The sequence below is a fragment of the Rhinoderma darwinii genome, chromosome 1 (genome assembly GCF_050947455.1).
Source record: "Rhinoderma darwinii isolate aRhiDar2 chromosome 1, aRhiDar2.hap1, whole genome shotgun sequence".
In the NCBI taxonomy this organism is placed as follows: Eukaryota; Metazoa; Chordata; class Amphibia; order Anura; family Rhinodermatidae; genus Rhinoderma; species Rhinoderma darwinii.
Window position 1 is genome coordinate 340,011,260 of NC_134687.1, and position 26,708 is coordinate 340,037,967.

The following is a 26,708-nucleotide window of genomic DNA, read 5'->3' on the forward strand; positions in this document are numbered from 1 at the left end:
AACATTCTAATGTAGAATGAAATTGCTATATTTTTATTATAGGAGATTAAAGCTGCACATAAACTGGCCAGGAAGTACAGCACCAATGCTAATCAATGGCCCAAATGCTTGTTTAGCCAATGTTTCAGTCTGTGGTTCATCTGTCTGCCAGTTTATGTTAAGGTCTCTCATTCAAAGTCCCGAACACTTCAGAAGTCCTATGATGCATTGGTAAAAATGAGGAAGACTGAGGTGGATCCACTGGATGAGGTGATTGTATTTAAAATACCCATCTTGTGTCATATTTTACCCTTCTCGATTTGCAAGATTTAACTACTATCTGCCACTGTTAAACTGGTTTTGCTATCCATTTTCTAAATTAAAAACAAGTTGCAGAACCTATTTTGCTTCAATAAAAAATGAATCTGTCATTCCTAGGGAATGTTATATTATTGCATTGAACCTTCAGGCACTAGTCTATATTCAAGATCTATCTCACACAGATTCCAATTATGGCATCCTTATAAATCTTTGCTACCATGTATGGTTTAAGCACCACCATAAGGGGCCGTATAGACCAAATAGTCATCTGCATGAGCCCTTTGAGTGGAATTGGCTATTTGGGACACTTGCTTTGCCTTCTGAGGATATGTGTTGCCAACCGTGGTGAAAAGCCTTACTGCAAGTTGCAGACTTGACTGTAAATAACCATAAGATATGAACAAGTTATTCAGAAATGACAGGTTCTCATTTTGATTGACAAAATAAGTTTTGTTAATGTAACATGTAAGGTAATATTTATTATAGGTCTTGCTTTCCCATTAACCTTATCACTTACCCAGAGGGTTGGTTTTTGAGGTTTTCCTGGAGTTCAGGGTAAGTTCACACGTGGCATTTTTAATGCATGGTGTTTATATATTTTTTTTTATTTTGGAAGAAAATTTTCTTGTGTTTCTTGGAGTTTTTTGGGGTGAAAAAGAATACATCACACAAAATGCATCAGTAACACCACGTGTAAACTTGCCCTAATGGTATGTTTGATTAATTTAGGCTTAGTTGGATGAGTACACACACAAGTATTTTAAGTCAGAGAGCGAAGTATGTGTTTAAAACAAGTCATCGATATTTCCATAGGTTTGTTATATTTTATCAGATTTTTCATAAACAAACGGGGCTAAATTAACTTGCTTATTAGATCTAATAATTATGTTCAAACATTTCATTTAACATCCGTTTAGGAACTCACACTTTTTAGCTATGTAGCGGACTCTAGTATGTACCCTGTATGGTGTATGCTGGCCTTAAACATACTACAGTCTTACATCAGATTGTTCATACAGATCATCTGATGGTCAATGTGTGTCAGACTGAACTTAAATGGTCTCTGACTTTTGAAGAAATATTGCATAAGTCAATAGCACAAGTAAATATATGAAACTTTGTAATATACCTTATTAGCGAAAAATTACTATTTCTCCACTAATCAGGCCCCCCCCCCCCCATCCCCTCCTAACTGTTCCCCCACTTTGAACTTACTGCTTTGAGGAGATTGACCATCAGTTCACTGAGGGATCAGGTTACAGCTGCCCATCAGTTCACTGAGGGATCAGGTTACAGCTGCCCATAGAACTCTATGGAGTGGGGTGGAGGGAGCAGGAGCATCGTGAGCGGCAGAGAGACAGACGTGCAGCATCTTATACTAAGGTTATATCTCACCCCCGTGCTGGATTCACAGCTACACTGATCATTATTGCTGTATAATGTCCTCCATGTTGCTGACGCTGCTTCGGATGGTGTGCTGCAGAGAGATAAGAGCAGATTTCCTCTGTGTGCAATGTATAGAAGACATGATAGTAGTTAGGCTCCACCCACTAGCTCAGAGACCACTGTGAATTAGAGCGAGAACCTGCAGAGGGGAAAACTGCTAAAGATGCAGAATACATCATATAGTGGCCAAAAATAGTGTTATTCCTCCTACACACACATATGACAGCTTATTCTTAAGTCACCTGAAAAGTTAAGTACACTTTAACGGAGTTTCCCACTAAATACATTTATCATCAACTCAAAGGATAAGTGATTAATGTTTAATTTCTGGGGACCCCAACAATCACAAGAACAGGGGGTCCAAGTCCCCTGTACCTCCACTGTTCTCATTGAAGATTTTGTATGGAGTAGCGGTAGAGCGAGCACACCGCAGCTCCATTCAAACTCTATAGGATTAATGGTAATAGCTCAGCACAGCTTAACACCTCTTAACATTTGGTTTGCATTATTTGTTTCACACCCTATGATATTTTTTTTTTTTTTTATCTAATTCTTTTTTTTTTTTTTTAGGTGTGCTACAGAGTTGTAATGCAGCTCTGTGGACTGTGGGAAAACCCTGCTTTGGCTGTAAAAGTCTTATTTGAAATGAGAAATGCCAAAATTCAGCCTAATGCAATAACATATGGCTACTATAACAAGGTAGGCAAATGCACTTGTTTTGTCTTGGGTGTGAAAAGCAGTTTGTTTAACTGACCGAACTTATCTGACCTGCTTAAAAAAATTTTTTAAATATAAATGTTATCAATTTAGTTGTAAAATGACAGTATTACAGAAGTCACTCTGTTAGGGCCTGTTCACATCACGTTTTTCACTTATGTCGAAGGTATACGTCGGGAGAAGTCCTGATGTATACCTCCGACGGAAGGCACCGACGTATCGCACTGTATAGGCATTCAGTGGAATACATCGCCAGAAATCCCCAGGCACATCGGTGCTTTAAGCGCAGAGCACGGAGTAGCCCCTGATGTCACTGTCCATATATTGACGGTGATGTTAAGGGCTTCTCTATTCCCGGAGTACTCGGGCAGAGCGCTACAAATGCTCTGGCCTGGAACTCCATGGTTGAAAGCCCCTGACATCACTCTCCATACATGGACTTTGACGTCTGGGTCCGGAATCCCCGGGCCGAGCGCTACCTGATGCTCTCCCGGAGATTCCAGCCCTGGAAAAGCTCCCCTAAGTATACGTTTAACGTAAACCTGTGACCGATGTCATACAGTGGCATCCGACGCACATAGGCTCCCATGTGAAAAAAAACAAAAACTCATACCGCGCGATATACGTGTGTTTTTTTTTGTTTTTTTTTGTGGGATCCCTTAGGATGGAATAGTGTAGTATATTACGTTGTTCCATCCTCCGAAACAAAAAGGTATACCGACGTATACCTGCCCGATGGAAGCCAAAATGACCCTTTTTTTGGTAAGGCTAATGGAGCCCTATGGACACGTTTAGCGTGTACGTAGGGAGGTTTCCCAATGTGCACGCTAAACATAGGCCCAAAACGTAATGTGAACCGGACCTTATTTATCTTGACTTTTAATATCCAAGTCTGTACATCCTGTTACTCAAACCTCTATTTTTAGCAAATTTGAATTCTCTTATATGTTCGGCATGTTTCATTCACCAACACAGCTGTTTCTTTGATAACCGAGTAGGAAAGCTATACTATATGGTCAAAAGTATGTGGACCCCCCACCCCCCCCCCCCAATTATTAAGTTGAGGTATTTCAGTCACCACCATTACAAACAGGTGCATAAAATCAAGCACACAGCCATACAAACTCAAGACATTTATTGGGGACTTAACTGTACGTCACATCCACCCACAGGGGCGTATGGAGTGGGCTCACAGGCTGAGCCCGCTCCATTTTCAGCTGGTGTCGGTTGTATGTTACAACTGACACCTCACTGCTACGGCTGAGCTCTGAGAACTCCAAAGCCGCCTGTTTGGAACTATTAAGCCTTTTTCTAATGGCTTAGATGCAGCAGTCAAACTATTATAATATGGACGCAATAAAAAAACAAAACTGAATTGCTGTTTTTTAGTCACCTTAGCTCGCCCCAAAAAATTAATCAAGTGATCAAAATGTTGCATGTACCCCAAAATGGTACCAATAAAAACTAAAGCTCGCCCCGCAAAAAAAAACAAGCTTTCACACCGCTCAATCGATGGAAAAATAAAGTTATGGCTCTCAAAATATGGCAACGCAAAATAGTGTGTTTTTTTTTTTTACGGTTTTTTTTTACGTGTTTTTTTTTTATCTTTGTAAAAGTACTACATTGTGAAATAAACTATATAAATTTGGTATCGCCGTAATAGTTTTGATCTGCAGTATAAAGTTTAACCCGTTAGTGACCACCAATTCGCCTTTTCACGGCGATGCATCGAAATAAATAAACTGGGAAGGGAGCCGTTAAAAGCCGGTAGCTGAGGTCTGGGAGCAGCCCTGCTCGAATGGGAGAGATTCGTATCGATCCGCCAGTTTAACCCCTAAGATGCGGTGCTCGATAGTGAGCGCCGCATCGGAGTGGTTTTGGAGAGAGGGAGTGAGCTCCCGCTCTCATGGCACCGGCACCCGGCAATAAGATCGCAGGGTCTCGTGTCTTCTATGGCAGCCGGGGACCTAATAAAGGCCCCCAGGTCTGCCTGTAGTGAATGCCTGCTAGGTCATGCCAGAGGCATGGCCTAGCAGATTGCCTGTCCGTTTTAAACGGACAGGCAGTAATACACTACAATACAGAAGTATTGCAGTGTATTATAAAAGCGATCGGATGATCTCCCTCTGTCACCCCACCGACATTCTGCGATAAGATAAAAAAAAGTTACACATATTTGGTATCGCCACCTCCGTAACGACCCCAGCTATAAAGTTATTACATTATTTAACCCGCACGGGTAACGCCGTAAAAAATAAAATAAAAAAACAATGCAAAAATTGCTGTTTTCTGTGAATCCGGCCTTAAAAACAAATATGATAAGTGATCAAAAAGTCGCATCTACTCCAAAGTGGTACTAATAAAAACTACAAGTCGTCCCGCCAAAAAAAAAACTTCCATACAACTGCACCGTTTGAAAAATAAAGTTATGACTCTTGAAATATGGAGACACAAAAACAAATAATTTTAAGAAAAAAGGGTTTTTACTGTGTGAAAGTAGTAAAACATTCATAATCTATATAAATTTGGTATTGTTGCAATCCTAACAACCCACTGAATAAAGTTGTGTTATTTATACCACACGGTAATCAGCGTAAATTTAGGACGCAAATAAGTGTGGCAAAATTGCTGTTTTTTTTTTCTATTTCCCCCTCCAAAAAAAAGTTAATAAAGGTTAATCAATAAAGTCTATGTACCCCAAATTGGTGCTATTAAAAAATACAACTTGTCCCGCAAAAAACAAGACCTTATACAGCTATGTCGACTCAAAAATAAAAAGGTTATAGCTCTTTGAATGAGACAATGGAAAAACTTAAAAAAGATTAGCTTGGTCATTAAGGCCTTAAATAGGCTGGTCACGAAGGGGTTAAATGTCGTTTTTACTTTTCCCAATCCATTCCACAAATAATTTTTTTTAGTTTCCCAGTACATTATATGGTACATTAAATAGCGACATTAAAAACTACAACTTTTCCCCCATAAGACAAGCCTTAATATAGCCATGTTGATGGGAAAATTAAAGTTCTAGAGCTTTTGGTATACGGGGAGGAAAAAACTAAGATTTAAAACCAACAGGTGGCTTTGGCGCCAAGGTTTAATCTGGCATCATCGGATGCCACCTTTTGACACAAGTAAGTTTGTGAAATGTCTTATTTAATAGATCTGCCTTGGTCAACTGAGTTCTATTATTGTGAAGTGGAAGCGTCTAGGACTAATAAAAGCTCAATCACAAATTGGTAGAACATGAACTCACAGAGCGGGCCGCCGAGTGCTTAGGCGTTTGTAACGTAAAAATTGCCTATTCTCTGTTGCATCACTCACTACAGAGTTCCAAACTCCCTTTGGAAGTGAAATCCGCACAAGAACTGCATCGAGTGCTTCATCAAATGGTTATATATTGTCGAGCAGCTTCACACTAGCCTAAGATCACCATGCACAATTCCAAGTATTGGCTCGAGTGGTGTAAAACATACCACCACTGGACTATGGAGCAGTGGAAATGTGTTCCCTGTGGTGATGCATTTACTATCTGGGAGTTTGATGTACTAATCTGGTTTTGGCAGATGACGGGAGAATGCTAATTACGAGAATGCATAGTCCGTACTATAAAATTTTGGAGGAGTAGGGATACTGGTCTAGGGTTATTTTTTTTTAGGGTTTGGGCTAGGCCCCTTTTTTTTTTTTCAGTGAATGGTAATGTTAATGCTAAAGCATACAAAGACATTTTAGACTTTTGTATGCTTCCAACTTGTGCAAACAGTTTGGGGAAGGCTCTTTCCTTTTCTAGCATTACTGTGCCCCTGTGCACAAAGCCAAATCAATAAAGACATTGTTTAAAGAGTTTGGTGTGGAGGAACTAGTGCCCTGCACAGAGCCCTGACCTCATCCCGATCAAACACCTTTGGAATGAATGGGAACGCTGATTACACGTCAGACCTTCTCGTGCAACATCGATGCCTGACCTCACAAATGCTCTTCTGGCTGAATGGGCAGACACTCAAAATTGCCTTCCCAGAAGAGTGGATGCTTTTATCGCCACCAAAAGGGGACTAACGCATTTAAGGTTTTCAAATGGGATGTCCAACAAGCTCATATAGGTGTGATGGTCCACGTACTTTTGGGCATAGTGTGTCGGAGAAGCTGTGAATACTATATGCTCCAAATGTGTGAATACTTTAGAGCCTTTAAAATACAGTATATATATTTTTAATTGTTATGGTAAGGCTGGTGTAATTGTGCACATTTATGGTTTAAGGTTGTACTTGTGAGTCCATGGCCAAGCAGTAAACGCAGTGGGATTTACCTATGGACAAAGGTTCGGAATGTGGTACTTGGTATAGCTCAGTTTCGAAAACCAATGAAGTCAAAACTGCTGCCTAAAGCTTCGGTATCAGGTAATAACTATGAGGTGTTTCCTTGTTAACTTAAATATTTCACTCATTTTTATATAAAGAAAATAAATAACAGAAAGATGAATATGTAAATGTTTTCTTGCTTTTTGTATTTTTAAGTTATCCGTGCAGTATAATTCACATCTATGCCTGTATAAAAAACCAATCGATATCACAGTATAAATATCCTTACATGGGTTAAAAATAGAACACTGAAAATTTGCTGAAACCTAGCTACATTACTGATGCATGTTTCAATTTGCTGTTGAAATCTATTTCCCAGCCAGCAGTTTCTACTAAATTATAGTGATTAAAGGGGTTATCCGGGGACCAAAAATTGCTTGGGATTTATATTTTTATGTGAAATGAAGTCACTTACTAATGTACTTTCATTTTTAAATCTGTACTGAATCGTGCAGTTCAAACCCGGTGAAATGGTGCCGGAAGTCCTGTAGTTTTCCTAATATTGATGATGCGCCAACACAGCCCTACTTGAGGGCTTGCTTTCTGTGCCATTCTGTCCTCTGATCTGTCATATATGGACAGTGACTTCAGGGGCTTCCTCTAGAAGCGGAGACCTTGGCTAGAGCATCGCAAGTCCGTGAAGTCAGGGGCTACTCTTGGAGCGGAATCCCTGGCCCGAGCGTCTGCAACGCTCTGGCCTGGGAGTCCGCTCCTAGAGAGAGCTACAGTGGCGTTATCTACAGGTGGTGAGGCACTATCTACATGGGCACTGTGCACTATCTGTGTGCTCTGGCACTGTCACTTTATATGTGGCCACTATCTACAGTTGGCACTGGTGTTTTCGGGGGTTGGGACAAAAAAAACCTTGAATTAAATGTATCCCTTACATATAACGGCCATGAAAAACGTTTGGCAAATAAATGACAAATGGCCATTAGAAAACGGACAGACTGGAAATGGATGGAAATTTGGAGACAGACTGATACAAAATAGCCATGAAAAACGAACATTTGACCAGTTTTTAATGGCCATTCTTTTCAATGTCATGTGACTGCAGCCTAAATGACTATGATGCCAGGAGTCCTGTTAACATGTCTCATGGTCGAGCTGGGAAACCCGGCTGACACACAGACCATTTTTCACGGTCGTGTGAATCCGGCCTTAATGTCATGTATTTAAAACACCATCGTAGGGCTGGTACTGCAGTGTCCTGCTCAAACTTCAGACACTATAATGTAATCTTTCTCCGCTTTGTGTGATCTGCCTGGCCCTGCTGCAATTTAAACTGCTCTCACCTGCAATGTCTGAGAGTGGTGGTGGTCAGAGAGGTGGTGAAGGGCAGAAAGGTATGTTCTATAATCCATTATGTACTGTGTGCACGGTTTCCTGCCAGGGAACAGGTTAACAGAAGTTGCAATCAATTAGATATACATGTTTGCAACTTATATTTCTGATATACAAAAAAAAAGTTTTGTTTAAAAGTTGTGAAGCTACGTACACGTATTATAGTAATATGTTGAGGAAGTCATGGCTCAAAATATATTAGACTGAAATTTAGACTAGTGTTCCAACAGACACTACCTCTAAAAATGTATCCACATCATAGATTATATCGATATATGTATCGGAGAGAAGTAAGACACAGACATTGCTTGTATTCTCAAAAATACTCCTCTGAGGTTTATTGCTCAAACAATTACAATAATATTCAAAAGGGGTGTATGCTTGAGTTTAACCAATCAAAGGCAATGTGCCTAACTCTGATTCATTTCAAATGTAATATTATAATTTCATTAGATGCTTACATCAGACTTGCATCTGTTCTTCTCAATGGGGAGTGTAGGGGAGTGTAGAGGAGTTGTATTCACATATGTATGTGAATATTAGGATAGAGACAAATTAATAAGGAATGTGATCACTTTGTCTGGGCGTTAGGCCAGACTGCTACAAGGTTACAGAAGAAACATTCAAAGATAATATATTTCTAAAATAGGGGGCAAGAAAGTAATTGCAGGTGGAATAGAAATTACATTTCTGCATAACCTGGCATCCTTGAAAGAAAAAAAAAAAGGTACAAAACGGTGCAGGCATTAAACACGTAGGATGTGGAACAGGCGATGTTACGAGTATGCTCAGCTGGTGATGTCGTGCTAGGAGCAGGACACCCCTGTAGATATGGTCTTTAAGTTGTAGATTTTTCAGGGAACTGCAAGCCACGGGTTGTGCCGGATACAAAGGCTTTGTCCGGTTCTTAGAACGATAGCAGTATTGCGAGAATGGCACCTTGGACAGGTGGAGAGATCTCAAAAGTGAGCCCTTGGATCAGCGCTGTTCCCTTTTTAGCGTGGTGTAGTGCTGGTTTCTAGTGTCACATGGCAAGGAGGCAGACGCTATGTAGATAGAAAATAGTTTCATAGGTACGATACAGGCTACGCATTTCGGTCTGATCGGCTCCTTCCTCAGGCAGTATCACAGAGATAAAGTGTGGTAACCAGCGAGCTCTCACGTTCTGAGACTGTATAAATATATGTACGTTTCTCACACTTTCTCTATCTCCAGACTTTTGTCTCCAGATAACCCCTTTTTAATAGCTAAGTTATTACAATCAAAATGCAGTTAAGCTTAAATCTTGCTTACAAGTCAAATATTTGGTCGGATAAGTTTGATCTATCGTGACCTTGAGCTGTCAAAAAGTAGTTTTTTGTTACGCGTTTGCAAGGTATTTGTGGAGGTGTTCACTTCTTCTTATCGGTTGCTTCCAGACTGTGCACTTATTGCTTAAAGAGGCTCTGTCACAAGATTATAAGTGCCCTATCTTCTAAATAATGCGATCGGCGCTGTAATGTAGATAAGTGTTTTTTTATTTTGAAAAACGATAATTTTTTACCAAGTTATAAACCATTTTAGAGTTATGCTCATTAGTTTCTTAATAGACAACTGGGCGTGTTTTTACTTTTTAGGAACTGGGCGTTGTGAAGAGAAATGTATGACGCTGACCAATCAGCGTCATACACTTCTCATTGTTCCAGCCCAGCTTCTTTCACTGCACAGTGTGATTGTGGCCAGTGTGATTGTGCAGTGAAAGAAGCTGGGCTGGAACAATGAGAAGTGTGTGACGCCGATTGGTCAGCGTCATACACTTCTCTTCACAACGCCCAGTTGGTAAAAAGTAAAAACACGCCCAGTTGTCTGTTAAGAAACTAATTAGCATAAATCTAAAATTGTTTATAACTTGGTCAAAAATGATCGTTTTTCAAAATAAAAACCACTGTTCTCTACATTACAGCGCTGATCAGATTATGTAGGAGATAGGACACTTATTATCTGGTGACAGAGCCTCTTTAATTTCTTATCTGTTGACACAATGCCTTACCTGGTAAAGGTGCTGGTGCGTATCCACTGCCCTTTTTTTTGTCATTGGTGCTAAATAAACAGCAGTTGGTTTTTTTGGCGAAGTTGAGGGCTGTAGGTATGCTAAAGAGCTGTAAGAAAGGTAGTGATGTGGTGCAAATTTTTATTTTTTATTTTTTAAAGATTAATGCCTTTTTTAAAAATTTTGTTTTCTGCATCTTGCATTCACACTGCTGCAAAACCTTTCTGGTTTCTATGTACATCTTTTCAGGTAATGTAGAACTACTGCCAACAATTTAGGATACATTTATAAAAGTTGCTGCAGGTTTTGTTTGAATATGAAGTTGTAAACGGTGCAAGGATGTTATCTTTTTTTGGCTGACTGTTTTGTGGTTGCTGTTTTCTTACCAAATGCATTAGGGACATGCAAATGTTTGACACCAAAAAAAACCCTGCCCGACTATGCCAGGTTAAACTACTCACAATATGTTAGGACAGTGCTTGCATCAAATTTTCATGTCTGTGTCGTTGTTTTTGTGCATGTGGCGGATATTACTAACCAATGCAATTCTAATAATCGTTTTGACAGTCTTTGGCGTTTTAACTACTCGTTCCTCTAATACTACACTTTTTTTTTTTTTTTCTAGTGCATAAACGCAATTAATGTGTTTTGGTGCACAGTAGAATGAAGAAATTATCCTTTGTTTTTAACTGTACTGTAAAAAAAACAAAAACTTGTGATACATTAATAGTAGAGGTCACAGCACCATGGGTATAGGCCCTTACCACTAGGAGGCTGTTACTAGATGAATAGGAAAAAAAGTGTTTGCTCCTTTCAGGCAGACCATAAACTTCCCACAGGCACTGGTTTTTAATCAATTTTATCCTAGTGTCCGTAGGAGGCAGACACAACCTGTTTCTCACATCTGCTGGACATTTTTATTTTAGTTTTATATTTTATTTATTCTTTTTAGCTTCAGAGTGGTTGTCAGCCTTCACTGCCAGTCTAGTCAACCCCCTGGGGGTGCCAGGAAATCAGGCAGTACTCTGCGCTTCCTCCTTCGCCGGTCACCTAACCCATTTTTATGCTTCCACAGGATGCATGCTGGTAGCCCCACTACTGTGAGATGTTACCAAAGAGGTGACCCTGCGTGTGCCCGAAGACTTTGGGGGTGAGTATAAGGGACGCCCTACAAATCCCCAATCCCCATATCGCCGCACACTTCATTATGGATCTTTTTATTTTATTTCTGAGGCATTGCTCGTTCAGCGCCATTCTCGGGACCGATCACACCTGCTCCCCAGGAGTCCTCAGTCTGCTCTCCGAGCCTCTTCACCGGTCATCGAGCAGTACACAGCACTAGGAGTTGGTAGGTTAGCTCAGTGGTCTGATTTATTTATTTTTGATAACTTTTTTTTTAAATTCCACTGCGTTCAGTCTAGCTAGCTTTGCTCCCAGGGCCTGCTTCCCAGGTTGGGGCCCCCCTGGCTGGGCAAGGTCCTTTACCTAGACCACAGGGGACCTTTGCAGACACTCTCAGACGATAGTTGAGTCTCTGGAGTACCTGCCATCCTAAATAGAGGCTCAGGTCAACATTCCCTTAGAATCTCCACAAGGGCAACACATTCTCTTTCTCATGGTTGGCCACAAAATAAGCCCAAAAGCATCAGGGACACATCCTGCTCATCCGGTTCTTCCCAAGCGTCCTCTGTTAAGACCAGCGCTGAAGAAGCTGCCTCTCTGCAGAATGAATCGGTCTCCTCTGGGGAATTCTCTGATTCTGAATCTGTACCAGAGACTATAGCTGCCGCCAATTTAGACATGTATCTATGCTGTCAAGGTCACCTTACACGTTAAGGTGACACGCCCACACACCACCTCACTCTCGGGTGAAGTGTTTTTTTTTCACCGTCACTGGTGCCAGCCTCTAGTTTTTCCAAACCACCTCAAGTTTGAGGAGCTCTACTCTAAGGAATGGTAGCACCCTGACAGGCGCTTAACGGTTTCCAAACATACGGATATGCTTTCCCTTCTCCAGAGCAATTGGTTACCAAATGTGCAAGTCTCTCCTTCATGGATCTGATTGTGTCTCGACTTTTGAAGAGCATGACCATATTGCTGTCAGACACGTGTCCCATAATAGGTCTACCCTGCACCAAGCATTCGCCTCTTCCTGGGTTATCAAATCCTGCTCAGCCTGGACTAAACCGCTTCACTAGGGTATCTCAACTCCTTCATGCCTGAAAGACCACCTTGAATCGCCCCGTTTCACTGTCAGGGCAACAGCTCTCACTTACCTTTTTTGTTTTGCTGGGGGTGGCAATCGTCTGGATAAATTTATATATGAGGCCGCTGCCGCTTCCTCTCTCAGATCCGTTCGTGGCCCCAACCTCTGGAATTTTAAACCTAACCCCTCCTGGCAAGACTGCTCTAGACCCCAATGGCCTACCACTTCCAAAACATACTCCGTCTGAAGGTGTCTCACCACTTGAACCTTCTCTTCAAGTGGCGGATGACCTCTTTCCTATCAGGCGATACGGCTTGCCCAGTTTGGATGACGCTCCCTAGGTCCGTTCTTTGTCAGCCCTGCCTCATTCCCAAGTCTTCACCAAGGTCCTGGAGACACTCATGGCGCTTCTCTGCGCGGGGGGAGTCGCTGTCATCCCTTACCTGGACAACCTTTAGGTGAATGCCCCCTCCAGAGAGGAAACCTTTTGGGCTTCTGGATCACCCTGTACACCTTGAAGAGATTGTATGGATCATCAACTGAGTCCCTTGTGCCAGCTCAGCCCATGGAGTTCCTGAGAATTGATTTTCGATGCCAGGGTACTTCTCCCGGTGGACAAGATCAGTGGCTCTCTGTCAGGATGCTACCTGTCCCATCCGCTTCTGCATGCCGGTGCTGGGCAAGATGGTGTCCGCCTTCGAGGCCATGTCTTATGCCCAATTTCATAGGAAGCCTCTACAGTGGACGATCCTCGCGAACCGGAACAAATCTCGGGGTTCCCTTGACAAGTCGATCCTCCTTCCCTCTACAGGTGTGCCAGGAGTTGCTTTGATGGTAAACTTCCCCAACCTTTAGGGCCAGTACTTCTTGCCCATTCAATGGCTTGTCATCTCGACTGATGCCAGCCTCTCTGGTTTGGAGGCGTTGTTCAGCCTTCACATGTTTGAAGGAGGAATTTCTGCTACAGATAAGTCCTCTAGAATTGAAGGCCATCTTTCTAGCTCTCTCCCATTGGACCCCGCAGAGTTGTCTGGGCCAACTCCACTGCGGTTGCTATCTTGAACGATCAAGCCTGCACTAGGAGACAATGGGGTAATGTGGAAGTCCTCTCTGTTCTTCAATTGGGCATAGAATCACGTCTTAACTCTGTCTGCGGTCCACGTGCCAGTAGTGGACAACTGGGCTGCAGTGTTTCTCAGTTGGCAAAAGATTCATCCGGTGGAGTTGTCGCCCCATCTGGAGATTTTCTACCAGATCTGCTGGAAGTGGGGCACTCCAAATGTGGACCTCTTTGCATCTCAACCACAAGGTTCCAGCCTATGTGGCCAGGGCTTAAGATCCCAAGGCACTGGCTGTAGTCGTCCTGGTCACTCCTTGTGAGGGGTTCTCTCTCTCCTGCACCTCTTGGCTCCCTTTTCGCTGGTGTCCAGAGTTCTCAAGAGGGTCAAGGCGTGGAGCATTCCCGTATTTCTGATGTCTTCAGCCTGGCCTGGTATGCCGATCGCATCAATCTGATAATAGACGCACAGTGGTGTGTTTCACTACGACACAACCTCCTTTCTAAATTCAGCTGTTCCACCTCACTTTACCTTAGCTTTGTTTATTGGTGTGGCTTTTGAAGACATGGTTTTGAGATCCTGCAGTCTTTTGAGTCCGTCATCCAGACAATGCTCAAGGCCCAGAAACCACTATCGGTCATGGTATATCACTGCACAGGGGAGGTCTATTTCCGTTGGTGTGAGCATTGCGGTTTTCAGTCTTTTCTGCATTCAGGTTTGGATTAGGGCCTTGATCTAGCTACTTTCAAGGATCAGTTCTCTTCTCATCTCTCTCCATCGGTTTGTCAGCTAGATGTTCTTGGGGGCTCCCACTTAACCTGGTCCTGGGGGCTCCCACTTCGATTCATTGCAGGACATTTTGCTCTGGCTGCTTTCCTTAAAGGTTGCAGTCCTTGTGAACATGACTTCTATCAGACGAGTTTCGGAACTAGCGCACTGTCCCAGAAGTCTCCCTTCCTTATGATTCATTAGGATAAAGTGGTATTTTGCATCGTCTCATCCTTTACTCCCAAAGTTGGTCTCTGCCTTTCACATCAATTAGGACATCGTCCTCCCTTCCTTCTGCCCCACACTCTCCCACCCGAGAGAACGTGCCCTTCTCTGTCTCGATGTAGTAAGAGTAGTACGCATCCTTCTTGTAAGGGTAAGATTCCCCCGTTTATCGGGTTAGCGCCCATCCCACAAGAATTGGTGCATCATAGGCAGTACGGCACCAAGCTTCAGTCTCACAGGTTTGCAAGGCTTCCACCTGGTCATTGGTGCATACTTTTATGAATTTTCTAGATTTATACTGTGGCTTCCTTTGATAGTCTGGGTTACAATGTACTTTAATCTGCGGTGCTTTAGTCGAGTCGCACAGCAGATTTCCTCTCTTGCCCACCCTGTGAGACTATTTTAGGACATCCCATGGTTCTGTGTCCCCCAATGACATTAACAAGAAAACATGGATTTTTGTGCCCACCTTAAAATCCTTTTGTTGAATTCAGTGGGGGGGGGGGGCACAGATCCCACCCTCTTTTGCTTTCTTAGGTCCAGGATTGTTCGGGTCGTTATGTTGTTGTTGTTCTGGGACCATGGTTATCTTCCTCTCCCACTGCTTCTGTACAAACTGTATAGTCCAGTGTCTGTGGGAAGGGTATGGGCCTGCCTGGGTGTACCCAACCCTTTTTTTTTTTTTTCTACCTAGTGTCAGCCTCCTTGTGACAAGGGCTTATACCCATGGTGCTCTGTCCCCCAGGGAATTCAACGCGAAAAGGATTTTACGGTGAATACAGAATTCCAACATAGTGGTGTTAAGAACTCTATGTTTTATTACTGTGTGCGGAATCTTATTTCTGTAGCAGCCAGCTATGGCCTCTTTCGGCTTCCTGACCTCCTTATGCTCTTATTAGCTACATCCAGGAAGTAGATATTTACAGCAGACCTTTTTAGCAGCTGTGGCGCTATAATCTTCTCACAGGTTAATTTATTCCTCATATAAATTAATGGATCATGCTCTCTGTGGCTCATCATGTTGTTATATAATACACTGAATCAAATTTAGTGCTTTGTGTGTGGGAGCCCAGAAGTAAAATGCTTAAAGGGGTTGTCTGGGCACGGACTGGTTTTTCATACTGATGACTTATCCACAGGATAGGTCATCCGTATACGATCGATGGGGGGTCTGGACCCTGCACCGACTAGCTGCTCCGGTTGCTTTTGGGCACCAGATGTCCGTCCCGGAAGCATGTGGCTCCAGAAACCGTATAGCGGCCAAGCTGCAGTACTGCAGCTCTGCTCCTATTCAAGTGAAGAGGAGCAGAGTTTCAGTTCTGCAGCACAGCTGCTATGCAGTGTACAGAGCCATCTGCTTCCAGCACTGAACAGTGCATAACAACCGATGTCCGGAGGCAGCTGGCACAGGTGATTGGTGTCGGACCCCCACCGATCATATACCGATCACCGATCTATCATTTGGATAGGTCATCAGTATGAAAAACCGGTCCGTCCCTGGACAACACCTTTAACAGATCAGGTAAGACATGTGTTTTTGTTTTTTTAGATGCACTTTAAGCAAAAAGACAACTTGGGTTAATGTGTATAAGGGGTCATACATTCGTAATGTCTTTGTCACAGCTCTTCTCCAGATTGAGATCACTTAGCAAATTGCTGCTTTTAGCCTTCGTAATAACTGCTTTTGCATGGATGTTTTTTTGTTTTTTTTTTAACCTGTGTTGTCTCTTCAGTTCCTCAGAATGCTGCACGTAGAGGTGATGTGGACATGGTGAGCTGTCTTGGCGTAGATAATTCTAATGATGCTAACTCTGGGGAGCACACTGTCTTCGTGAGGGATCTAATCAGGCTTGATTCTACTGATACTACTGATAAACACTCTTGTACAGGTATTCTCCCAGAGATACTTACCTTTCCCCACACCTTGGCATTCACATTACAATTTAGATCAGAAGCTCCTAACATTATAATCTGAAATGTCGCGTGTGACAGCATGATCTCTGTGTGAGATGAATATTTTTTTGTTTTAGGTTGTACTGTGTTTTCTAGTGTAAAATGACATTAGACAATTCGCTTAAAGCAGCTGAGCCATCAGTGGATATGGACGTCATAGAGGGGGTTTGTCTGCGCAGGATCCCCCTCTTTTAGCCAGAGCTGATATAAAGAGCATCTCTTGATCTAGGGAACTCTTCAATGGGTGTCATGTAATAGCGCATTTAAACATATATGAATACATTTTGTCTTCATAGACACTTTTATACTTTATATGTGACTTTTAAAGAGGCTTTTTTTGGGGAAAAAATAAGAATTAGTCTTACTGGTAATTTTGTTTCCTTGAATCCCCCATGACAGTGCACTAGGAGGATGATCCCTTGACCTCTGTAGGGACAGGAACTGAGTGAGGTTAAAAGAGCTCCACCCGCCCACCAGTGTTTACCATATCACTACACCGGAAGGAACTAGCTAATCCTAACTGTGTGTTAATTTCACATGCCACTGAGAAGGTAGGGTGGGTAAATGTATGCCGTCATGGGGGACGCAAGGAAAAGGTATTACTGGTAAGACTAATTCTTTCTTTCCATATCGTCCCCCATCACTGCACACTAGGAGAATACCAAATGAGATGGTTTAGGATGGGACTACCGCATGAAGTACTTTGCGGCCGAAGGCTAAGTCTCTATTGCATGAAAGGTCTAGCCTATAATGTTTTGCAAAGGTAAGGGAGCTAGCCCAAGTCGCTGACGTACAAATCTGGTTTAGCGAAGCTCTTCTTTCTGCCCATGATGAAGCTGTGGATCTGGTGGAATGGGCTCTGATGTTTACAGGAACTGACTTTTCTTCAAGAGAATAACACATTTTAATTGTCTTTATCCATCTAGCAATGGTAGCTTTTGAGGTTTTTTTTGTCCTTTCTTCTTCCCCCAAAATTGGACCAGGAGGCTGGACTCTTTCCGCCAATCTTCAGTAACCTGTAAGTATTGTAAGACTGCCCTTCTAACATCAAGAGAATCAAAATCCTCTTCTTTTTGATTCCTGGGGTCCTGACAAAATGAAGGAAGGACAATCTCCTGATTTCTATGAAAATCTGATACCACCTTTGGAAGGAAATTAGGATCTAGCTTTAGGACTATTCTATCATCAGTTATCCTAAGGTATGGTTCTTCTGTGGATAGCGCCTGTATTTCCCCCAGTCTCTCTGCTGTGGTTATCACTTTTAGAAAGGCAACTTTGAGGGACAAGTGTTTGATGTCTACGTCTTCGATTGGTTCAAAGGGGGGTCTAGTTAGGGCCCTGAGGACAACACCGAGTTCCCATTGCGGGGATGACTGTCTAATGGTCGGCCTTAGTCTTGAGGCTGCGCACACAAATCTTTTCACCCACCTGTGTTCTGATCGTTGGGTTTAAAAAAACGTACTAAGTGCTGAGTCCTGTACTCGAAAGGGTGCTTGGTCTAAGACCTAGATCCAGCCCCTGCTGTAAAAAATCCAAAATCTGCTGGATGACTGGATGATTCTGGTCCAGGGGTTGGTTTCCACACCAGGAGGTACATTTTTTCCAAATCTTTAGATAAATCGCGAAAGTAACTTGTTTACGACTAGCTTTTAAGGTTATTACCTTCTGGGATTAAACCCCTTTCTCTGAGCAGTGCCCCTTCAGGATCCAGGATGATAAGTGAAGGTTCTGGAAACTCTGATGTCATAGCGGCTCCTGTACTAGCAAATCTGGTCTTAAAGGAAGTTCTATAGGGCCTTCCAGTGCCAATTCCTTCAGGATTGGAAACCAGGCCTTTTTTGGCCAGAATGGAACAATCAAAATGAGTTTCAGGCCTTCCTTGTAAAGCTTCTGAAGGACCCTTGATATCAGCAGGACTGGTGGAAAGGCATGTGCTAGATCCATGTCCCAAGGCTGAGATAGAGCATCTATGCCTAGGGGATGATCCTGGGGGTTTAGAGAGAAGAAAAGCTTTGTTTGGAATTTATTCTGTTGGCAAACAGGTCCACTTGAGAAACCCCTCATAGCTGTGTGATCTGAAGAAAGACATCCTGATTTCGAGATCATTCGCCCGGATCTAGGTTTTTCCTGCTGAGGAAATCTGCCTCTGTATTCTCCAAGCCTTTTAGGTGGTTGTCCGATAGAGAAAGCAGGTTTTGTTCTGCCCATAAGAATATTCTCTGAGACCGTGAGAGCAGGGAGGGAGATCGGGTACCCCCGTGGTGTTTCAGAAAAGATACAGTCGTCATGTTGTCTGACAGTATCTTGACATGGTTGTTCTGAAAATGTAAGGAACTTGACCTCCGTGTTTCCCAGACTGCTCTCAATTCTCGAAAATTTGAGGATCGAGCCGCTATGGTCGGTGGCCAAGTCCCCTGAATATAATTGTCTGGGAGTTTGGCTCCCCAACCTTTTTTGCTTGCATCTGTCAGAACTAGGATTGCTGGAGACTGATTCCAAATTACACCCCTCCTGAGGTTTGAGTGCTCTGTCCACCAATATAGGGAAGATTTTATCTTCTGGGGTATTTTTTATCTTCCGATCTAGGGATAACTGTTTTTCGTCCCATGAGGCAAGTATCCACCTCTGGAGTGGACGGAAATGGTTTTGGCTCCAGGCCACTGACTGAATGCAGGCTGTCATCTGACCTAGTATACTCATTGCCGCTCTTATTATGTAAGAGGTGGCTTTTTGAAAACTCCTGCTATTTGAGATTATGGTCCTTCTTTTCTCTCCCGGTAATAGGGACATCTGTAGGGTAGAGTCCAGTATGACCCCTAGAAATTTCTTCCGAGTGTCTGGAATCAAGTTTGATTTTTGGTAGTTTATTATCCAACCCAGTACTGCTAGTTGGCTTGTCACTAGCTTTATCTGAGTGGAAAGAGTCTCCTGGGTCTCTACTGTAATCAGGCAGTCTTCCAGATAGGGGATTGTAATAATTCCCAGTCTGCGAAAGGAAGCGATCACCTCTATCATGATTTTTGTAAATACCCTTGGGGCCGATGAAATTCCGAAGGGGAGAGCTGTAAACTGGTAATGGGCCACCTGGCCCGTCAAGTCCTTTACTGAAAACCTTAGGAACTTTTGCGAGGAGGGATGAATAGGGACATGGTAGTAAGCGTCCTTCAGAGCCAGGTTGCACATATAAGCCCCTTTCTTTAAATATACATAGTAACATAGTTAGTACGGCTGAAAAAAGACATGTCCAAGTTCAACCAAGGGACGGGAAAAGGGAAGGGAAAAATTTCTACACATAGGAGCTAATATTTTTTTGTTCTAGGAAATTATCTAAGCCTTTTTAAAAGCCATCTACTGTCCCTGCTGTGACCAGCTCCTGCGGTAGGCTATTCCATAGATTCAGAGTTCTTACAGTAAAGAAGGCTTGTCGCCTCTGCAGGTTGAACCTTTTTTTCTCCAGACGGAGGGAGTGCCCCCTTGTTTTTTGAGGGGGTTTTACATGGAACAGGATTTCACCATATTTTTTGTATGTGCCATTTATTAGGGGAGTGGTAGATGCTACTTATTCCATCTTGAACCTCCTGTAAATTATGCAATTGTTGAGAGGTTTCAGGGTTATCATTAGCCTGTATGAACCGTCTGACTTTTTTATAAGAAATAGAGAGGAGTAGTGACCTTCTCCCCACTGATCCTGAGGTACTGGAGATATCACTCCTCTCTGGTGTAGATCTCTGATGTCTAACATCTGAATTTTCAGAAATTGTGAGGGTTGAGTTGTCCGAACAAATCTTTTCTGAGGAAGGGTTGAAAATTCCACACGGTAGCCATTTCTTATTAGGTCTAAGACCCATTTTGTTCTGGGTGATGTTGCTCCATAGATTGTAGATTTTTAACACCCTTCCTCCGACTCTGACGTCTTGGCCTGTTTTCCTGTCTATTTGGGTTGAGCAAGAAGCCTCTACCCCTCCCTCTTTTTAGAAAACTCCAACGACCTGTCTTTCCTTTCCCTCTATAGTTTTCACCCTGGGGCCTTTGGGAATGAAAGGGAAACTTCCTTTTAGCTCGTTTATCCTCTGGAAATCCCTTTTTTCTATCTGCCCCTTTCTCTAGAATTTTGTCTAGGTCCGGACCAAAAACATACTCTCCCCTAAACGGTATGTTACAAAGCCTATTTTTTGAATGGGTGTCCCGTCCCGTCCCCCCCCCTGCCAGTATCTTAACCACAGAGATCTTCTCAAGGCGTTAGTGAGGGCCCCCTCCTTGGCTGCGAATCTGATGCATTCCGCTGAGGTATCCGCTAGAAACTCTAACTGCTTTTAGGAGAGGAATTGACTCTGCTAATTGGTTCCTGGGCGTTTTTACCTTGAGGTTGTTCTCTAGCTCACCTAGCCAAACAAATAGGGTTCTAGCTACTGAAGTTGCTGCTATGTTCGTTTTCATATTGAACATTGATGTCTCCCAGGCCTTCTTTAGGAGACGGTCAGACTTCCGATCCATGGGGGTCTGTTAGCTGAGCAGAATCTTCAAATGGCAAGGATGTCCGATTCCCCACCTTTGCCCTCTGAATATCTACTTTAGGAATTTCGTCCCAGATGGCTGTATCCTCTTTATCAAAAAGGAGGCGTTTCTTAAGTTCATGGGAGACTCCCAGCCTTTTTTCTGGGTCCTTCCATTCCTCATTTATTAACTCAAATAAATTCTCGTTAATAGGGAAAACACGCTTCTTTTTTGATCATAGACCCCCAAACATTTCGTCCTGGATGGTCTTTTGTTTTGCAACCTCCTTAATATTCATTGTACCCCTGATTTGCTTTTAGTAAATCATCCATATCCATAGATATCCATCATAGTCCTGATATCACTCAGAATCTAGTGACCCCCAACTCGTCTATGTCCTCTGGATCCTTAGAGGAACAAGAGCCCCCTTCAGTGTCTGAATCAGATGGGGGTTTGTGCACTAATTTTGCCTTTTTATACGGGGGAGGAGTGGCCGCGTATTGAGAATGTAGAGAGGATAGAGAGGATTGTACTTCCTCTCTAATCATGGAACGTAAGTCATCCATGAAGGAAAGCTGTTCATCCTTGATTAGCTTATTAATGCAAGATGAACATAGCTGTTTTTTTTAATGTCTGCCAGCTTCTTAGAGCATGTAGTGCACTTTTTGGATCTTCTAAGCTCTCCATGCTTAGGGTTTTGGAATCCCTCTTTCTCCACCTAATAAAATGAGATAGACAGAGGGAGACCCAGCTAGTATAGTTTACATTTTAACATGCCAGGCATAATGGAAAAAACTCACGATAGATGGGCAGGGGACCTCAGAATCTGTAAACTAGGACCCCACCATATCAGCACCAGGAACGGACAAGCTGGGAAACACAGACCTCAGAGCAGGATGCACGTGGCAAATTGTATTGAACACGCCAGTCCTTTACCTGCTCCGCATTCCCGATGCTGTCCCCACCTGCGATGCCACTTCCGCCGGATGTTAGCCGCCCTGCTGAAGCCCCACGTGGGTAGAAACGCCGGCGGAAGTGCTTCACTCCTTCCGGCGTTAGTCTCACGGGACCGCAGGCGACGGGTGGTATCTTCGACAAGTGGGAGGGAAACACCTGGGTACACCAGCCCCCCCCCCCAGCTGGAATCGCAGTCGGAAGGAAGAGAACACCGATCCTGACCTCCACGTCAAGGTTAGTTTTCAATTCCCCCCCCCCTCTCCCGGGGAAGAGTATCCTCTCATCGTCCTAACTCCTGTAGGGACATGAAATACACTGGTGGGAGGCTGAGGGTGGGGCCCTTTTAACCTCTCTCGGTTCCTGTCCCTACAGATGTCAAGGGATCATCCTCCTAGTGTGCCGTCATGGGGGACGATATTGAAAGTATATTTACAAAAAGTCTCAGTGTAGCCCTAGTCTTACAGCTGCTCATGTCAATTGTGAGTGCTGTTATTGCGACGTGGAATTGTGTAGGACTGTTTTAACATTTTAAATGGGACTAAAAAATGTGTCCCCTTCACTGCCAAGTTCTAAACTGCCTCTAAATAAAAATAAAACACAAGAACTGTTTGTTTGGTTTCCGAGATCACCATGTTCGATGCCCAGTTTCCGCTTCTTTGGTGTAAACCATACCACACTTGATCTCTGGAGCAGTGGAAATATGTTCTCTGAGGTACTGAATAACATTTCCCCATCTGGCAGACTGATTGATGGACTTTGGGTGACCATTTCCTGCCTGAATGTGCAAATTGTAAAGTTTGGAGGATGAATAATGGTTTTCAATAATTCCAGTGAAGGGAAATCTTAATGCTATAGCATACAATGACGTTCTGGAGTGGTGTGTGGTTTCTGACAACAATTTAGGGAAGGACTTTTCCTTTTTTGTATCATGACCATTCCATATTTAATAAACAAGGTCTATGAATAACGAAAATTAGTGTGGGGGAAACTTGACTGGCTGGTACAGTAACTTGACCTCAATATTTGTTAACTCTTTTGGGATGAAATGGAACTGTGACTGCGAGCCAGATCCTGTCACTAAACCTCAGTTGCCGAGCCTCCTTAAAGGCTATGTACACCTTTTTGTTTTTTAATGTTTCTTTTATTTATTTTTTATTCAATGTATTTTTCTCATTCTAAGCTCTTTTCTAATTGACTGTTAGTTAAAATGTTCTTTCACGATACATGTATGTATCTTGTATACATAGAATTGGTTTAGAGAGAATGAAACCGCTTCTGTCAGTTCAGCTGAACTAACGGCTCCACTGAGAGCGGCTCCTGTGTGTCTGACATACAAGCTGCAGCTTAAAGAGGCTCTGTCACCAGATTTCGCAACCCCTATCTGCTATTGCAGCAGATCGGCGCTGCAATGTAGATTACAGTAACTGTTTTATTTTTAAAAAACGAGCATTTTTGGCCAAGTTATGACCATTTTTGTATTTATGCAAATGAGGCTTGCAAAAGTACAACTGGGCGTGTTTACAGTAAAAGTACAATTGGGCGTGTATTATGTGTGCACATCGGGGCGTTTTTACTTCTTTTACTAGCTGGGCATTAGGAATGGGAGTGTGTGATGCTGACGAATCCGCATCATCCACTTCTGTTCGTTAACACCCAGCTTCTGGCAGTGCAGACACACAGCGTGTTCTCCAGAGATCACACTGTGACGTCACTCACTTCCTGCCCCAGGTCCTGCATCATGTCGGCCACATCGGTACCAGAGGCTACAGTTGATTCTGCAGCAGCATCAGCGTTTGCAGGTAAGTAGCTACATCGACTTACCTGCAAACGCCGATGCTGCTGCAGAATCAACTGTAGCCTCTGGTGCCGATGTGTCCTCGCTCGTCCGACACGATGCAGGACCTGGGGCAGGAAGTGAGTGACGACACAAAGTGATCTCTCGAGAACACGCTGTGTCTGCACTGCCAGAAGCTGGGCGTTCTGAAGAGAAGTGGATGATACTTCTCGTCAGAACGCCCAGCTAGTAAAAGTAGTAAACACGCCCAGATGTAACACACATAATACACGCCCAGTTGGACTTTAGCAAGCCTCATTTGCATAAATACAAAAATGGTCATAACTTGGCCAAAAATGCTCGTTTTTTAAAAATAAAAACGTTACTCTTCTCTACATTGCAGCGCCGATCTGCTGCAATAGCAGATAGGGGTTGCAAAATCTGGTGACAGAGCCTCATTAAATCGATCACATCTAAGCTCATAACTTAGAGGTGATCAATATTAGCTGGATCCTGTGTGTCAGAGACACGCAGGACCTACTCTCAGCCGAGCCGTTAGGTTAACTGAACCGACGTATTCGGTTGTGAGAGAAGGATACAGCTTCTATGTATACATAGAAGCTATATTGTAAAAAGTCCAAAAAAAATCAATCCATTAAAGTGCTTAGTATAAAAAAAATACATTGATGTAATAAAAAATTCAAAGGTTTCCATAGCCTTTAAGCTGGTGTGACTGAATGGACCCTACAGCTATGATCCATAATGTATTGGAAAGCCCTTCCTGAAAGAGCCGTGTTTTTCAAATCTGATATGTCACTTTGTGGTAATAACTTTGGAATGCTTTCACCCATCCTAACAATTCTGAGATTTTCTCGTGACAAATTGTACTTTGTCAGGGGTAAAATTTGGTCGATAAATTCATTGCTTATTTGTGAAAAACACCAAAATATAGGGAAAATGTGCAAAAATTAGCATTTTTCTAGATTTGAAATGTATCTGCTTGTAAGACAGATAGTAATATCACACAATGTAGTTACTAATTAACATTTTTCATATGTCTACTTTATATTGGCATAATTTTTTGAATGTCCTTTTATTTTTCTAGGACGTTACAAGGCTTATAACTTTAGCAGCGATTTCTCAGTTTCAAGAAAATTTCAAGCCTATTTTTTAATAGGTTTCAGTTCTGAAGGAGCCTTGAGGGGCCTATATTTTGGGAAACCCCCATAAATCACCCCATTTTAATAACTTCACCCCTAAAAGTATTCAAAACAGCATTTAGACAGTTTCTTTGCACTTTGCTTTAATTCCTGTGAAACGCCTAAAGTGGAGGTGAAATTTACATATTTCATTATTTTTTGCAATGTTAAATACTTGTGTCAAAAAAGACAAAAGTATTATAGGTATGATAACTTTATTGGCTAACTATAAAAATTATATATGCAAGCTTCCAGAGCACACAGGCTTCTTAACTCCTTCCTGAACCTTGACGTAACTGCACGTCCAGGCAAGCAGTTACTTTGTGCACCTTGACGTGCAGTTATGTCTGGGTTTTAACAGTTAACCGCCGTGCGGCGCTACACCGCGGCGGCGGTTAATTGTGCAGGGTGTCGGCCCTGCACTCCCTGTTGCCAATCATAGGCCGGCTGGTCCTCATAGGCTTCCTATTGTGTCAAATTGACACAAAACATTACCTAGGTAGTGTAATGTATTCAAATTTATTCTAGCAGCAATTTGTACTGCAGGTATTCAAGTCCCCTAGTGGGACAAAAAAAAGTTTTTATAAAACATTTTTATTAACTTTTTTTAAAGTGTAAAAATAAGTTGTAAGTTACAAAAACAAGAAATGCTTTTTTTCCTATGAGAAGTCTTTTATTATAGTCAAAAAATGAAAATGTTAAAAAAAAAAAAAAGTACACGTTTGGTATCACCGCATTCATAACGACCCAAACTATAAAACCATAATATTTTCCCGCACGGTGAACACCGCAAAAATAAAAAAGTAAAAAAACAATGCCAGAATCACTTTTTTTTTTTTGGTCACCACCCCTCCCAAAATATAGAATAAAAAGTGATCAAAAAGTCCCCAAAATATTACCAATAAAAACGAACACGTGCCCTGCAAAAAACAAGCCCTTACACAGCATTTTTAACTGAAAAATAAAAGTTATGACTCTCAGAATGTGGTGACACAAAAAAAATATTTTATAAAAATGCTATCTCAGTAACTGTAACGACCCACATAATAAAGTAAAATTGACATTTCTAGCCCACGGCGAACACTTTTTTTTATTTATCTTTAGTTTTTTTTTACATTGTCAAAATTGATGGTTTTTGGTCACCCTTCTTGCCAAAAAATGGAATAAAAAGTGATCATCAAAATCACATGTACCCCAAAATGGTACCATTGAAAACGACAGGTTGTACCGCAACAAATAAGCCCTCACACCGCTCCGTTGGAGAAAAAATGAAGGTCTGACTCGAAATATAGCAATGCAAAATGTGCAGAGCATTCCAAAAGCGGATAAGTTTGGGCATATTTTATCAGTGCGACACTGGCCACACATCTGCAGATTATTTACTGCATAAGTATACCCTCTTTTTATGCCCTGATTTACTCCACACAGCTTACATATGCCCCCACATTATAAACTGAAATACCAGTAAAACCCCAAACAGAACTACTACAAAGCAAAATCTGCACGCCAAAACCCAAATGGCGCTCTTCTGAGCCCTACAGCAGTCTACGTCCACATATATGGGGGTGATATATGGAGCGGGCTCACGCGCTGAGCCCGCGCCATACGCTGCGGATGTCTGCTGTGTATTACAGCTGACAACCAGGACTAACGGACAGGAACAGCGATCATGCTGTTACAGAAGCCTGTAAAATGTCAATATACTGCAATACATTCGTTTTGCAGTGTATTTTACCAGCGTTTTAATGATCTCTGGGGGGACTTAATAAAATGTGTAAAAAAAAAAAAAAAAAAAAAAAGTTATTAGTGAAAACATTTTTATATTTAAAGTCCCAAAAAAACAAACATTTTTCCTCTAAAGTAATGTAAAAAAATAAACAAAA

At 42.4% G+C, this 26,708-nt stretch overlaps 1 protein-coding gene across 4 annotated transcripts in view; it reads left to right on the plus strand.

The window, feature by feature from the left end:
- The window catches only part of DENND4C (DENN domain containing 4C), a 255,009-nt gene that overhangs the window by 131,546 nt on the left and 96,755 nt on the right, over nucleotides 1-26,708 (plus strand). For 3 of the 4 annotated variants that reach the window (XM_075825782.1, XM_075825801.1, XM_075825792.1), the window contains exons 17-20: nucleotides 43-249; nucleotides 2,317-2,445; nucleotides 6,719-6,857; nucleotides 16,182-16,337. In XM_075825782.1, the coding sequence (XP_075681897.1) occupies nucleotides 43-249; nucleotides 2,317-2,445; nucleotides 6,719-6,857; nucleotides 16,182-16,337 (631 nt within the window). The remainder of the gene's footprint in view (nucleotides 1-42; nucleotides 250-2,316; nucleotides 2,446-6,718; nucleotides 6,858-16,181; nucleotides 16,338-26,708) is intronic. The other variant, XM_075825810.1, reaches the window with a different exon arrangement.